Source organism: Carcharodon carcharias, chromosome 1 (assembly GCF_017639515.1).
Source record: "Carcharodon carcharias isolate sCarCar2 chromosome 1, sCarCar2.pri, whole genome shotgun sequence".
In the NCBI taxonomy this organism is placed as follows: Eukaryota; Metazoa; Chordata; class Chondrichthyes; order Lamniformes; family Lamnidae; genus Carcharodon; species Carcharodon carcharias.
The window spans coordinates 264,608,058-264,624,256 of NC_054467.1; the positions used below are offsets into that span (position 1 = coordinate 264,608,058).

General features: G+C 46.4%; 1 protein-coding gene across 1 annotated transcript in view; it reads right to left on the reverse strand.

Moving 5' to 3' along the window:
* The window catches only part of zgc:64106 (uncharacterized protein LOC393348 homolog), a 90,384-nt gene that overhangs the window by 55,809 nt on the left and 18,376 nt on the right, over positions 1–16,199 (reverse strand). Inside the window, exons 3-5 of the mRNA XM_041184011.1 lie at positions 11,193–11,282; positions 4,993–5,184; positions 616–725 (exon numbers count right to left, since the gene is read on the reverse strand). Of these exons, the coding sequence (XP_041039945.1) occupies positions 616–725; positions 4,993–5,184; positions 11,193–11,282 (392 nt within the window). The remainder of the gene's footprint in view (positions 1–615; positions 726–4,992; positions 5,185–11,192; positions 11,283–16,199) is intronic.

Sequence of the window (16,199 nt, forward strand, 5' to 3'; positions counted from 1 at the left end):
GGAAAGGTGTACAGGGAGGGATAGAAAGGTGTACAGGGGGATGGAAAGGTGTACAGGGGATGGAAAGGTGTACAGGGGGATGGAAAGGTGTACAGGGGGGTGGACAGGTGTACGGGGGATGGAAAGGTGTACAGGAGATGGAAAGGTGTACAGGGGGATGGAAAGGTTTACAGGGGATGGAAATGTGTACAGGGGGATGGAAAGGTGTACAGGGGGATGGAAAGGTGTACAGGGGATGGAAAGGTGTACAGGGGGATGGAAAGGTGTACAGGGGGATGGAAAGGTGTACAGGGGATAGAAAGGTGTACAGGAGATGTAGAAATAGTATAGAAATTGAATAGGGCAAAATGGATAAAGGGGAAGCAGTTAAAAGTCTGGTATTCTCAAAGTGGATAAGTTACCTGGTCCAGATGGAATACTTCCTTGGTTAATGATGGAAATAAGGGTGGAAATTGCAGACAACCCTACAATCTTCCTTGGATCTGGGGTTGGTGCCTGACTACTGGAGGACTGTTGATTGCAAAAAGTAGAGACACAGAGACAATCCACGGGCACTTTGAGCACCAAGTGCCAGTACAGGAGGACATTTAAGCGCTGCCTCTTGTTGGCTCTTACCTTGAAGAAGAAGATTCCAATCAGGTTGAAGATAATTCTCAGGAGCAGATTGTAGTCCCTCAAAATTTCTGTCATCACCACTCCGGGGTGAACAGCATTCACTGTCACACCTGGATGAGACTACGGAGACTTTAGACACAATCACAACAGCAAGCTGATTTTCAAATCAAACACTGTCAAGCAAAACATCCTGTCGCTTCCTCTTATGGAACTACTGACATCTCGTTAAACCATTGAGTTACATACCACAGAGAGAGGTCACTCAGCCCGTCGTATCTATATTAACTCTTTCCTAGAGGAATCCAAAACTAACCCCACTGTCCAACTCTCCCCCAAGTCTTAATATTTCAGAGGGAAGGGATTAATGTTTCAGAGTAAGGAGTTTAATGATATTTTGGTGGGGGGGGGTGGGTTAATGTTTCAGAGAAAGAAGGATTAATGTTTTTAGGGGGTTAATATTTCAGAGGGAGGGGTTGATGTTTTTGGGGGGTTAATATTTCAGAGGGAGGGGTTAATGTTTTTAGGGGGTTACTATTTCAGAGGGAGGGGTTAATGTTTTTGGGGGGTTACTATTTCAGAGGGAGGGGTTAATGTTTTTAGGGGGTTAATATTTCAGAGGGAGGGGTTAATGTTTTTAGGGGGTTAGTGTTTCAGAGGGAGGGGTTAATGTTTTTGGGGGGTTAATATTTCAGAGGGAGGGGTTAATGTTTTTGGGGGGTTAATATTTCAGAGGGAGGGGTTAATGTTTTTGGGGGGGTTAGTGTTTCAGAGGGAGATGTTTCAGAGGGAGGGGATTAATTTTTTTTGGGTGGGTGTTGGTCTTTCAGTGGGAGGAGAAATTTTTTGCGGAGGTGGGGTGGCGCTGTGTGATATCACGTGACGAAATGCTACTGAAAGGCGGCCTGCACTGATAAAGGGCAGATGCACTGTAGTTGCAAAATGGTTTGCTAGGGCTCCTTGATGTCACACTCGATCAAATGTGGCCTTGATGTCAAGGGCAGTCACTCTCACCTCCTCTAATGTTTGTGGTGGGGTTAATGTTTTACGGGGTTATATTTCAGGGGGTGGGACGGTTAATGTTGACAGACCTTTCCCTGTCAGGTGTGTCTAGAACTAGGGGGCAGTCTCAGGATTAGGGGTAGCACATTTAGGACTAAAATGAGAAAAAATGTCTGCATTCAGAGGGATGTGAATCTTTGAGATTCCCTACACTAGCAAATCATGAATGCTCACTGAGTTTAAATACTCGGTATATTCAAGACTGAGATCAATAGATTTTTGGGACTAATGAAATCAAAGGAATGTGAGGATAGTGCAGGAAAGAGAGTTGATCTGGAAGATTCTATTGAATGACAGACAGGCTCAACAAGCCATGTGCCGTGCTGGTGCCTCAATGCTTCATGTTTTTCAGAATTATACTGTCACACCAATGGTTTGTGAGGCCTGTTTCAACAATGCTAAGTACAAATAACTGTGGCCCTTTTAAATGTACAGTAATGAATGTCAGAGTCACAGAATCACACAGTGCAGAAGAGGCCCTTCAGCCCATCGAGTCTGCACCAGCACGTGAGAAACACCTGACCTACCCACCTAATCCCAGTTACCAGCACTTGGCCCATAGCCTTGAATGTTATGATGTGCCAAGTGCTCATCCAGGTACTTTTTAAAGGATGTGAGGCCAACCCGCCTCCACCACCCTCCCAGGCAGCGCATTCCAGACTGTCACCACCCTCTGGGTAAAAAAGTTTCTCCTCACATCCCCCCTAAACCTCCTGCCCCTCACCTTGAACTTATGTCCTCTCGTGACTGACCCTTCAACTAAGGGGAACAGCTGGTCCCTATCCACCCAGTCCATGCCCCTCATAATTGATCAGGTCGCCCCTCAGTCTTCTCTGCTCCAACAAAAACAACCCAAGTCTATCCAACCTCTCTTCATAACTTAAATGTTTCATCCCAGGCAACATCCTGGTGAATCTCCTCTGCACCCCCTCCAGTGCAATCACATCCTTCCTATAATGTGGAGACCAGAACTACACACAGTACTCCAGCTGTGGCCTCACCAAGGTTCTATACAACTCCAACATGACCTCCCTACTTTTGTAATCTATGCCTCGATTGATAAAGGCAAGTGTCCCATATGCCTTTTTCACCACCCCACTAACATGCCCCTCTGTCTTCAGAGATCTATGGACACACACGCCAAGGTCCCTTTGTTCCTCAGAACTTCCTAGTGCCATGCCGTTCATTGAATACTTCCTTGTCAAATTACTCCTTCCAAAGTGTATCACCTCACACTTTTCAGGGTTAAATTCCATCTGCCACTTATCTGCCCATTTGACCATCCCGTCTATATCTTCCTGTAGCCCAATACACTCAGCCTCACTGTTAACCACCCGGTCAATCTTTGTGTCATCCGCAGACTTACTAATCCTACCCCCCACACAGTCACCTATGTCATTGAAATAAATGACGAATAATAGGAGACCCAGCACAGATCACTGTGGTACACCCCTGGACACTGGCTTCCGGTCACTAAAGCATCCTTCTGTCATCACCCACTGTCTGCTACAACTAAATGAATTTTGAATCCACCTTATCAAATTACCCTGTATCCCATGTGCATTTGCCTTCTTTATAAGTCTCCCATGTGGGACCTTGTCAAAGGCTTTGCTGAAATCCATATAAACTACATCAACTGCACTACCCTCATCTACACACCTGGTTAGCTCCTCAAAAAATTCAGTCAAATTTGTTAGGCATGACCTCCCTCTGACAAAGCCATGCTGACTATCCCTGATCAAACCATGCCTCTCCAAGTGGAGATAGATTCTCTCCTTCAGAACTTTCTCCAATAGTTTCCCTACCACTGACATGAGACTCAATGGCCTGTAGTTCCCTGGCTTATCTCTACAACCCTTCTTAAATAGCGGAACCACATTAGCTGTTCTCCAGTCCTCTGGCACCTCCTCCGTGACCAGAGAGGAATTAAACATTTGGGTCAGAGCCCCTACGACCTCCTCCCCACCTTCCTCAGCAGTCTGGGACACAAATCATCCGGACCTGGAGATTTGTTCACTTTTAAGCCTGCCAACACCTCCAATACCTTGTCACTCCCTATATCAATTTACTCAAGAACCTCGCAGTTTCTCTCCCCGAGTTCGATACCTTCATCCTCATTCTCTTGGGTGAAGTCGGATGTGAAGTATTCATTCAACACTCTAGCGATGTCCTCTGGCTCCACCCACAGATTGCCCCCTTGGTCCCTTATGGGCCCTAGTCTTTCCCTGGTTATCCTCTTTCCATTGATATACTTATAGAATATCTTGGGATTTTCCCTAATTTTACCAGCCAGAGCTTTCTAATATCCCCTCTTTCCTCTCCTAATTGCTTTGTTAAGCTCCACCCTGCACTGTCTGTACTCCACTAATGCCTCTATCGATTTGCTTCCCTTGTACCTGCTAAAAGCCTCTATTTTCCTTCTCATCGTAACCTGAATATCTCTGGTCATCCATGGTTCTCTGGGATTGTTACTCCTTCCTATCACCCTAGAAGGAAGATGTTGAGCCTGTACTCTCCCCATTTCCTTTTTGAGCACCCCTCACTGCTCTTCTGTAGATTTCCCCACAAGTTGCTGTTCCCAGTCTACCTTGGCCAGATGCTGCCCTATTTTACTAAAATCCACTCTCCCCCAATCCAAAACATTTTTTTGCAACTTGTGTATTTCTTTGTCCTTAACAAACTTAAACTGTACCGTGTTGTGGTCGCTGTCACTAAAATGCTCCCCCACCACCACCTCAGCCACCTGTCCGGCTTCATTCCCCAGAATTAGGTCCAGCACTGCACTGTCCCTTGTTGGACCCTCTACATATTGATCTAAAAAGTTCTCCTGTACACATTTCAAGAAATCCCCTCCATCCAAGCCCTTAACACTATGTCGATCACAATTAATGTTGGGAAAGTTGAAATCACCTAATATAACTACCCTGTTGTTATTGTTTTTACACACCTCCGCAAATTATGCACATATTTGCACCTCAATTTCCTGCTGACTATCTGGGGGTCAATAATAAACACCTAATAATGTGGTTGCCCCTTTTTTATTCCTAAGCTCTACCCACAAAGCTTCATTTGATGCCCCCTCCAAGATCTCATCTCTCCTTACTGCAGTAACTGACTCCTTAACTAATAATGCAATTCCTCCTCCTCTTTTACCCCCTCCCCTGTCTCACCTGAAGATTCTATATCCCGGAATGTTGAGCTGCCAATCCAGCCCCTCCCTCAACCACATCTCAGTGATGGCTACTATATGTCAACACTGACCCTTACTGATAGACCTCACACCCACTCCAGCCCTAACTATCTGAACACTCTTCCTACCTGTGTGATGAAGCCGATTGCAAAGCTCCCTGGTAAACAGCATGTTCATTAGTTTGGTGTTGTTGTACATTGCAGCAACCTGGAATCTTGGGAGATTCTCTCCTTTAAAATGCCTAATGTCGATCTTCCCCTTTTTGTGATTCATCGAAGAGACATTCACAATCCGGGCGCTCTGAGAACATTTCATCAGGTCTGAAAATTAGAAACAAGATTGTGACAGAACTGCTCAGAATTACCTAGACCATACAGCCCAGAAACAGGCCATTTGTCCCATCTTACACTAGAGTTTATGCTCTGCATGAACCTCCTTCCACTATTGAAATCTTGCCCATCAACATACCTGTGTTTTCCTTTCTCCATCATGTACTTATTTAGCGTCCCCTGGAAAATACCTCTGCTATTTGACTGCATGTGGTAGCAAGTTCCACATACTCTCCACTTGCTGGCTAAAGAGGTTTTTCCTGAATTCTTTTATTGTATTTATTAATGACTAACTTATATTTAGGTCCCCAAGTTTTGGTTTCCCCACAAGTCGAAATACTTTCTTGATTTTTGTCCTATCAAACCCTTTCATTAATCTAAAGATGTCTAAAGATCTTGAGTCTGTTCAGCCTTGCAGTGAAAGGTACAACCTCTCAGTTCTGATATCATCGATCTTAGTTTTGAATAGACACATCAAGTGAAGATTCGCAGCCTTCTAGGGTAGGAATAAAGGAAAAGCAGATGAGGTAGCTCCGTTAATAAAGGATGAGCTCGGTGCAGTAGTGAGAAATGATCTTGGCTTGGGAGACAAAAATGTAGAATCAGCTTAAGTGGAGATAAGGGATGGCAAAGGAATGAAGTCACGGTTGGAAGTAGCCCCCCTAATAGTAGCTACACCATGGGCAGAATATTACATTCATCGGCGGGCATGTGCCTGAGCTGAACAAGCGTAAAATTATGTGTGATGGTGTGGTGGCCTAGGCAAATAGGGAACCCACTTAGTACTGAAAGGGTTAATGGAGAAATTGAATTAAATGCTTAGGCCTAAGAGAACAATACTGCAACCTTGAAGAACAATACCATCTTGTCTGACCACTGTTGTAGGATGAGCCCTGAGACATTCCATGTGTCTCTCTCTCGGGCCGAATGTAATCAAAGTTGTGATAACCAAGTGTGCAGGCACTGCACCTGTTGTGTAGGAATGGAAATGAACTAAAACATGGATTGGTCAGTTAACATATGCAAATAAGTGGGTTGAGATGTGCAAAATTTACTGATTGGTTGTAAAATGCTTTTAAGCAAGTGTTCGTGTATTCTGCTTTGAGACGGTACAATAACTCTCACTGTATTGTTCTCCCTTGTGCACAAGTAATAAACGGGGTTTCTGTGAAGCCTCGGTGTGTTTAATCTCCGGCAATGGCGTCAGGAAAACACATCCCAACATCATCGCGCACTCACCCGATATTTTGTTTCGCTGGCGTGTGCACTCGCCCACAATACAACGGCCAATTAAGGCCCTTAATGAACTAATCGGTTGAAATTTTTCGCTGCTCGTCCACCCGCTCGATTGGCAGGTAGGCGAAAAGGACAAGTCCCTGCTGAACCTGCCCGACAACCAGAAAATCCTGGCCCATAGGACAAAGCATAAAAGCATAAATTAAGAAATAATGGGAACTTGTGGGGAAAAAAAGCCACACCTCACTAATTACGGGCGATTTTACTCTTCATATAGATTGGAAAAATCAAACTGGCAAAGGGTGGCCGTGAGGACAAGTTCATTGGGCATAATCGGGAGAGTTTATTAGAACAAGACATTCTGGAACCATCCAGATCTGGTATTGTGTAATGAGACAGGATTATTTGGCAGGTATGGTTCTCAGGGGATAAAAGCAAAATACTGCAGATGCTGGAAATCTGAAACAAAAACAAAATTGGCTGGAAAAAGTCAGCAGGTCTGACAGTGTCTATGGAGAGGAAGACAGAGTTAACGTTTCGAGTCCGAGTGACTCTTCATCAGAACTAAAGAGAAATGGAGATGTGGTGAAATATGAGCTGTTTAAGAGGAGGTGGGACAGGTAGAGCTGGGTAGAGGGCCAGTGATAGGTGGAGGCAAAGGAGAGATTGCCAAAGACGTCACAAACAGAAGGACAAAGGGGTGTTGACGGTGGTGATCTTATCTAAGGAATGTGCTGATGGAGACATTAAGGGTAGAAAGCAGGACGAGCAAGGTACAGATACCCCTAGTGGGGGTGGGGTGTGGGGAAGGGATCGAAATGGGCTAAAAGGTGGAGACAAAACAATGGATGGAAATAAATTTTAAAAATAATAATAGAAATAGGTGGGAAAAGAAATCTCTCCTTTGTCTGCACCTATCACTGGCCCTCTCTCCAGCTCCACCTGTCCCAACCCCGCTTAAACAGCTCATATTTCACCTCATTTCCATTTCTCCTTAGTTGTGTTGAAGAGTCATACGGATTCGAAACGTTAACTGTTCCTCTCCGCAGATGCTGCCACACCTGCTGAGTTTTTCCAGCTAGTTTTGTTTTGGTTCTCAGGGGAATGGCCCATGGGGAGTGGTTAGCCACATCCATGATGGTAAGCATATACCGATAGCCCCTTTTTGTTCTGGGTAAGGGCCCCACACAGTCCACGAGCACTTTGCTGAACGGTTCTCCCAGAGGCCAGCATGCAGGGCATCATGCAGGGTGGATTACTGTCCACTGCTTGTCTGCAGGTCTGTGAGTGGGTCTCTATTTCCTCATCAGCAACTCATTTTTAATGTAGTAGCATTCAGGGAACGCCTTTGCTTTACTGCCAAGAGTAAACTTTTTAAATCGCTCTCCATAGGCCATTCCCCTGAGAGCCATATCTGCCAACTAATCCTGTCTCATTACACATTACCACGTCTGAGCTACAGCCAAGACCTCTTTATTACCTCCTTAGAGTCCTCTAGACTCCTCAAGAAAGGTCTCAGATAACCAGACAGCAGGGTCGTCTGTCTGCAGTACCACTTCAGCCTCCTCTGACGGAGTTCGTCTGGCCATAGACCGGGTTACCACATAGTCAGGGAAAAGGCCAGGCGTTTTCTCCTGCAGCTGTTCTGTCTCCCTGGCCTCGGTCGGTTTCTTTGAGACCACTGGAGCTGCTATTACCTTTGATCCTGCCGGGTCATTGCAGAGGAATAGGTCGAACCCGTCCACAGGCATATTGAGGGCAGCTCCCATGGTCACCGGTCTTGGCACGAGGTTGCACTCCAGGTGGACCTGGAACCATGTTTCCTCCCTCAATCCCTTTTACCAACCCCTTGGCACTTACTGCACTCTCTGGTGGAAAGGCTATGCCTTTTCCCAGCAGAAGAGTTTGGCTGGCCCCCGGATCCCTCAGAATCACGATCGGCTCACTCGCCTCGCACTGGGGAAATGTGGCCGCTCTTCCTTCTGAAACAAAATCCTTGTAACCCTCAGGGATAATTTTAAACTCATCTGCACTCACAGTAACGTGTCTACAGGGATTTGCAGCCACAGTCGGAGCTGGAGCCCGGGACTGCTATGCTCTCTGTCTGACACCCATTTTCTGCGTGTGGGTTTGTGTGCCCCAATGGGTTTCTCCCACAACCTCCAGCAATCAGCATGAGGATGTCCTGCCTCGTGGCAGTTAAAACACACAGGCCTCTTGGCCTCAGTCCTCTTCTCAGCACCATCCTTTCTAGCCTGAGGAGCGCGCCCCCCCCCCCCCACCCCCCCCCCAAAAAACCCCAACCCCGGCCGCCTGTGTTTCCAGCTGTCCATTCTCTCCCGTGGGTACTCAGGTTCCTATCAATCTCCCACCTGCTATCCTTCTCAGTTGGCTGGGGGGGTGATTCAAGAAGGATCTCATTTGAGATGAGAGTTTGAGGACCAGCTCATAGTCAGCAGCCAGTGTTACTGCCTGCCTGGCCTCACTCTGTTCCCTCTATGTGAGTTCTTATCAGGTAGGGAATGAAGTTTTTGAACCCCTGGAGGGGAATTATTTCACTCATCAAAAGTGGGCTGCTTAAACCTTTCAAATTCCAGGTATTTTCTTCCAAATTCAAGGGCAACTAGGGGTGGGAATAAATGCTGGCCTAGCCAGCGAAGCCAACATCCCATAAACGAATAAAAAGCAATGTCTGGTCAGGGCGATCCCTGAGGGTTCAGAATCTCTGACTGTACGCCCCTGGCACTAACTGGTACACTTCAAATAGCCCTTTTCTGCCTCAGAGCCTGCTGCACTTTCAATAGGCAGGAGGGGGGCAAACCTCGTGAGGTTTTCCTGTCAGTTTGCTCTGCGGCAGCAGGGACCAATATCGGCTGGCCCGTTCAACTGCTGTGCTAACCTCACAAAGGACATAAAGGAGGCGTCCACCTCTTCTTCATCAAACTTAGGGATTAAATGGGAAAATTTGAATACCTCAGCCCCCAAGTCTGAGCTTGGGGTGGTTTCAATGGGCAGTGTGGGGACCTCCCTTCTCAGCTCGAGTTGCTTTAATATAAGCTCCCTTTCCTTTTCTCTTTCCCTTTCCTAGAACTCTCTCTCCTCCTTACATTCCTGCCTCTCTCTCTCTCTCTCTCTCTTTTCTTCCCTCTCCAGCCTTTCTCTCCCTTTTTCTCTTTCCTCAAATTCCAGTTCTAATTTCTGCTGCTGCGATCTTAATTTCTCTGTTGCTAATTTATCTGTTTCAGTGCCCACAATTTCCACCTCTAGATGTTTCGCCACCCAATTTAAAATTGCTCTTTTTCAATTTTTCAGGTGGAGCTCCACCCCTAAGTGCCTAACTACACCTTTTAATTCTTCCAAGGATGGTGCCCTTAATTTCTTGCCAATTATCTTATCCTGTTCAACGAAATCATCAACGTCGAATGTGGACATTTTAGTGCTTTAAGTATTACAGACCCAAGAAAGCCTTTAGCAGTTTTTGAACTGCTTTTAAACGATCAATTTACTTTCCCCATTCCAATTCTTTCATCAGCCTGCGGGAACAATCCCAGACGAGCCCCCAATTTTGTATAGACCAGATGAGAAGAGTTGAACTGGCTCCCCTCTATTCAACCTCCTCCGTCGATCACAACAAAGGTTTAAGTTTCTTTCCCATGAGATGTGCCTTTTTCAAATCAGAATATATTTAACTATTTAATCTGTGAGCTATAAAGAACCAATCAAAGAAGGTTTTCTTGGGTCAACGAAAGAGCAAATTTATTAACTACTAAACCTGAGAAAAATAATAAAAATGAGACTTCAAGCATTTGGTCCTAATGCAGTCATTTGGGCAACACACACACACACACACACACACACACACACACACACACACACACACACACACACACACAAGGAAATGTCTCTCTCTCCACCCCACCCTGAGGGTGATTTGTTGGTTTCTCACCTTCACCTTGGAATGGGGCCTCGCATTTTTCAGCAGTTTGCTCTGTCTCAGTTCAAATTGCAAAATTTCCAGTCAGTGGAAAGTTAAAAAATCATATTTCCCAAAATAAAGTGACATAGCCTCATGACACCTGAAGTGAATGAACTGTGCACATTGCTCTATGTGACATTTAGCTAAGGTTCTACACAAGTTGATGATAGCTTCTGTGCATTCTAATTCTATCTCTCTAGAACAAATATACATACAACTTAAGATCAGCAATAGGCCATTCAGCCACTCGAGCCTGCTCTGCTATCCAACAAGATCATGACTGATCTGATAGTGGCCTGAACTCCACATTACCGCCTACGCCCAATAACCTTTGACTCCATTGTTAGTCAAGAATCTATCTACCTTAGCCTTAGAAATATTCAATGACCCAGCCTCCACCACTCTCCGGGGAAGAGAATTCCACAGGATCACAACCCTCTGAGGGAAAAAAATTTCTCCTCATCTCCGTCTTAAATGGGAGACACCTTATTTTGAAACTATGTCCCCTAGATCTAGTCTCTCCCACAAGAGGAAACATCCTCTGAGCATCCACCCTGTCAAGTCCCCTCAGGATCTTACATGTTTCAATAAGATCACCTCAATCTTCTAAACTCTAATGGATACAGGCCCAACCTGTCCAACCCGTCCTAAGATATCCCCCCAATCCAGGTATCAGTTGAGTGAACCTTCTCTGAACTGCTTTTAATGCAGAAGCAAGCTCAGTGCTTGTTTGATTTTTCTGGCCTTGTTAATCTGTATTAGCAACAATGACGAGTGTAGTACTCACCGAGCAGCAGGTTGGTCAGGAGGAATGGGCCCAGGTGGTTAGTGGCAATGCTCAGTCCCAAACCCTCGGAAGTGATTGTCTCCTTTAAACCTGAGAGAGAAGAAAGTCAACTGCAATTAATCCAAATCCAGAACAATTACCCATCATAAAATCCCTTTGAATCAGTTTCTGTAAGCACAGAGCAGACCGTTTTCAGTGCTGTTTTGAGACTAGGAGCCGATTGAGAGCAGGGTAGCGTTGAGACTGAAAGTGCAGGATCGCTCCAGGAACAAAGTGGGAGTGAGCCTGGCCTCCTCCAGAGGTCCTAATCATCACAGGTGCCAGTCTTCAGCCAATTCAATTCACTCCATGTGACATCAAGAAACGGCTGAAGGTACTGGATATTGCAAAGGCTATGGGCCCTGACATATTCCGACAATGGTCCTAAAGACTTGTGCTCCAGAACTTGCTGTGCCCCTAGCCAAGCTGTTCCAGTACAGCTACAACACTGGCATCTACCCGGCTATGTGGAAAATTGCCCAGGTATGTCCTGGACACAAAAAGCAGGACAAATCCAACCCGGCCAATTACCACCCCATAAGCCTACTCTCAATCATCAGTAAAGTAATGGAAGGGGTCATCAACGGTGCTATCAAGTGGCACTTGCTTAGCAATAACCTGCTCACTTACACCCAGTTTGAGTTCTGCCAGGGTCACTCAGCTCCTGACCTCATTACAGACTTGGTTCAAACATGGGCAAAAGACCCGAACTCCCGAGGTAAGGTGAGAGTGACAGCCCTTGACATCAAGGCAGCATTTGACCGAGTGTGACATCAAGGAGCCCTAGCAAAACTGGAGTCAATGGGAATGTGGGGGGAAAACTCTCCACTGGTTGGAGTCATACCCAGCACAAAGGAAGATGGTTGTGGTTGTTGGAGGTCAGTCATCTCAGCTCCAGGACATCACTGCAGGAGTTCCTCAGGGTAGTGTCCTCGGCCCAACCATCTTCAGCTGCTTCATCAATGACCTTCCTTCCATCATAAGGTCAGAAGTGGGGTGTTCGCTGATGATTGCACAATGTTCAGCACCATTCACGACTCCTCAGATACTGAAGCAGTCCATGTCCAAATGCAGCAAGATAATGACAAGAGAGAATCTAACCATCACCCCTTGACATTCAATGGCATTACCATCACTGAATTCCCCACTATCAATATCCTGGGGGTTACCATTGGCCAGAAACTGAACTGGACTAGCCATATAAATACTGTGGCTACAAGAGCAGGTCAGAGGCTAGGAACCCTGCAATGAGTAACTCACCTCCTGACTCCACAAAGCCTGTTCACTGTCTACAAGGCACAAGTCAGGAGTGTGATGGAATACTCCCCACTTGCCTGGATGAGTGCAGCTCCCACAACACTCAGGAAGCTTTACACCATCCAGGACAAAGCAGCCCCGCTTCATTGACACCACCTTCTCAAGGGCAGCCAGGGTTGGGCAATAAATGCTGGCCCAGCCGGCGAAGCCCACATCCCGTGAATGAACAAAAAACAAAAAGAATCCACAAACACTCACTCACATCACCACCGATGCACAGTAGCAGCAGTGTGTACCACCTACAAGATGCGCTTAGACAGTACTTTCCAAACCCATCTAGAAGGACAAGGGCAGCAGATAGATGGGAACACCACCACCTGGATGTTCCCCTCCAAGTCACTCACCATCCTGACTTGGAAATCTATCGATGTTCCTTCACTGTCGCTGGGTCAAAATGCTGGAACTCCCTTCCTAACAGCACTGTGGGTGTACCTACACCACATGGACTGCAGCGGTTCAAGAAGGCAGCTCACCAGCACCTTCTCAAGGGCAACTAGGGATGGGCAATAAATGCTGGGCTAGCCAGTGACACCCACATGCCTTGAATGAATAAAAACAAAAAGGGAGTGAGTTACTCACCACACAATCCCTAGCCTCTGACCTGTTCTTGTAGCCATAGTATTTATATGGCTAGTCCAGTTCAGTTTCTGGTCAATGGTAACCCCTAGGACGTTGATAGTGGGGGATTCAGTGATGGTAATGACATTGAATGTCAAGTGGTGACAGTTAGATTCTCTCTTGTTGGAGATGGTCATTGCCTGACACTTGTGTGGCGTGAATGTTACTTGCCACTTTTCAGCCCAAGCCTGAATGCTGTCCAGGTCTTGCTGCATTTGGACATGGACTGCTTCAGTATCTGAGGAGTCGTGAATGGTGCTGAACATTGTGCAATCATCAGCAAACATCCCCACTTCTGACCCTATGATGGAAGGAAGGTCATTGATGAAGCAGCTGAAGATGGTTGGGCCGAGGACACTACCCTGAGGAACTCCTGCAGTGATGTCCTGGAGCTGAGATGACTGACCTCCAACAACCACAACCATCTTCCTTTGTGCTGGGTATGACTCCAACCAGTGGAGAGTTTTCCCCCTGATTCCCATTGACTCCAGTTTTGCTAGGGCTCCTTGATGTCACACTCAGTCAAATGCTGCCTTGATGTAAAGGGCAGTTACTCTCACCTCACCTCGGGAGTTCAACTCTTTTGTCCATGTTTGAACCAAAGCTGTAATGAGGTCTGGAGCTGCATGGCCCTGGCAGAACCCAAACTGGGCATCTGTGAGCAGGTTTTTGCTATACAAGTGCCACTTGACAGCACTGTTGATGACCCCTTCTATCGCTTTACTGATGATGGAGAGTAGACTGATGGACCGATCATTGGCGGGTTGGATTTGTCCAGCTTTTTGTGTGCAGGACATACCTGGGCAATTTTCTACATAGTCGGGTAGATGCCAGTATTGTAGCTGTACTGGAACAGCTTGGCTCGAGATGCGGCAAGTTCTGGGGCACAAGCCTTCAATATTATTGCAAGAATATTGTCAGGGCCCAATGCTTTTGCAACTCCCAGTGCCTTCAGCCATTTCTTGACAAGACTTGGAATGAATTGAATTGGCTGAATATTGGCATCTGTGATGCTGGGGACCTCCAGAGGAAGCCGAGATGGATCATCTACTCAGCACTTCTGGCTGAAGGTGTTGTAAATGCTTCAGCCTTATCTTTTGCACTGATGTGCTGGGCTCCTCCATCATTGAGGATGGGGATATTTGTGGAGTCTCCTCCTCCATTGAGTTGTTTAATTGTCCAACATCATTCACAGCTGGATGTGACAAGGTTGTGGAACTTAGATCTGCTCCGTTGGTTGTGGGATCGCTTAGCCCTGTCTATCACTTGCTGCTTATGTTGTTTGGCACACAAATAGTCCTGTGTTATGATTTCACCAGGTTGACACCTCATTTTTAGGTGTGCCTGGTGCTGCTCCTGGCATGTCCTCCTGCACTCTTCATTGAACCAGGGTTGATCCACTGGCTTGGTGGTAATGGTAGAGTGGTGGATATGCTAGACCATGAGGTTACAGATTGTGGTTGAATGCAATTCTGCTGCTGCTGATGGCCCACAGCACCTCATGGATACCCAGTTTGGAGTTGCTAGATCTGTTTGAAATCTATCCAATTTAGCACGGTGGCGGTGCCACACAACACGATGGAGGATATCCTCAATGTGAAGATGGGTCTTGGTCTCCACAAGGACTGTGTGGTGATCATGCTTACTGATACTGTCATGGACAGATGCATCTGTGGCAGGCAGATTGGTGAGGATGAGATCAATTATGTTTTTCCCTTTTGTTGGTTCCTTCACCACCTGCTGCAGACCCAGTCTAGCAGTTGTGTCCTGTAGGTCTCAGCCAGCTCGGTTACTGGTGCTACTGAGTCACTCTTGGTGATGAACATTGAAGTCCCCCACCCAGAGTACATTCTGTGCCCTTGCCATCCTCAGTGCTTCCTCCAAGTGGTGTTCAACATGGAGGAGCACTGATTCATCAGCTGAGGTGTTTGGGACATTATCTGTAAGGTATGATTCCATGAAGATGACTATGTTAGGCTGTTGCTTGACTAGTCTGTGAGACAGCTCTCCCAATTTTGGCACAAGCCCCCAGATGTTAGTAAGGAGGACTTTGCAGGGTCGACAGAGCTGGATTTGCCATTGTCGCTTCCAGTGCCTAGGTCAATGCCAGGCGGTCCATTTGGTTTCATTCCTTTTTGTAGACTTTGAAGTGGCCTAGCAAGCCACTCAGTTGTATCAAAAACCGCTACAGAGGGCATTTAAGAGTCAACCCCATTGCTGTGAGTCTGGAGTAACACTTAGGCCAGACCAGGTAAAGATGGTAGATTTCTTTCCCTTAAGGGCATTAGTGAACCAGATGGGTTTTTGTGACAATTGACAATGGTTTCATGGTCATATTAACCAGATTAGCTTTTTAATTCCAGATTTATTAACTGAATTTAAATTCATGGTTTGATTGAAACCCATTTTCCCAGAGAATTAGCCTGAGCCTCTGGATTGCTAGTGCAGCAACATCACCACTACGCCACCAACTCCTCCCAGGGACACTGCCACCATGTTTTGTTGTGTGGTACGGGTCTAGATGGAGGTTTTGGCAATTGTGCACTCTCCCAAAGTATGCTGTTCAACTCTGTCATTTCTCAAAACCATTACTCTTTATTCACAACACGTATTTACACGTTTGGACCTCGACACGAGGTTGGAGCTTTTACTCCTTCTCAATCTCTCTTACCTCGCAGTCGTGTGATCTAACATTATTATTACATCAGCATCTTGTATGCTTCTGAGGTTAACCCTTTACTCTACAACTGAGGCCCTTAAGTGACCAATTAATGGCCAGTTAGGAACCTCAACCTGCCTCCACTGCCATGATACGCTGGGCGCCAGTGGAAAGGCCTCTTTATTCATCAAAGATGGTGAAAAAGGGGGGAACGAAGGGGGAGTATCTACTTTGGGAGGTTGCCCTGTGTGCACCTGGGGCACATCTGCAACCCCCCCCCACCAAAACCACCCTAAGATCGCACTCCTCCTATCACACTCCTCCTTTGTACCTCCACGTCTGACCTCCAAAACCCGCCCCAGGGTGCAAGCAAT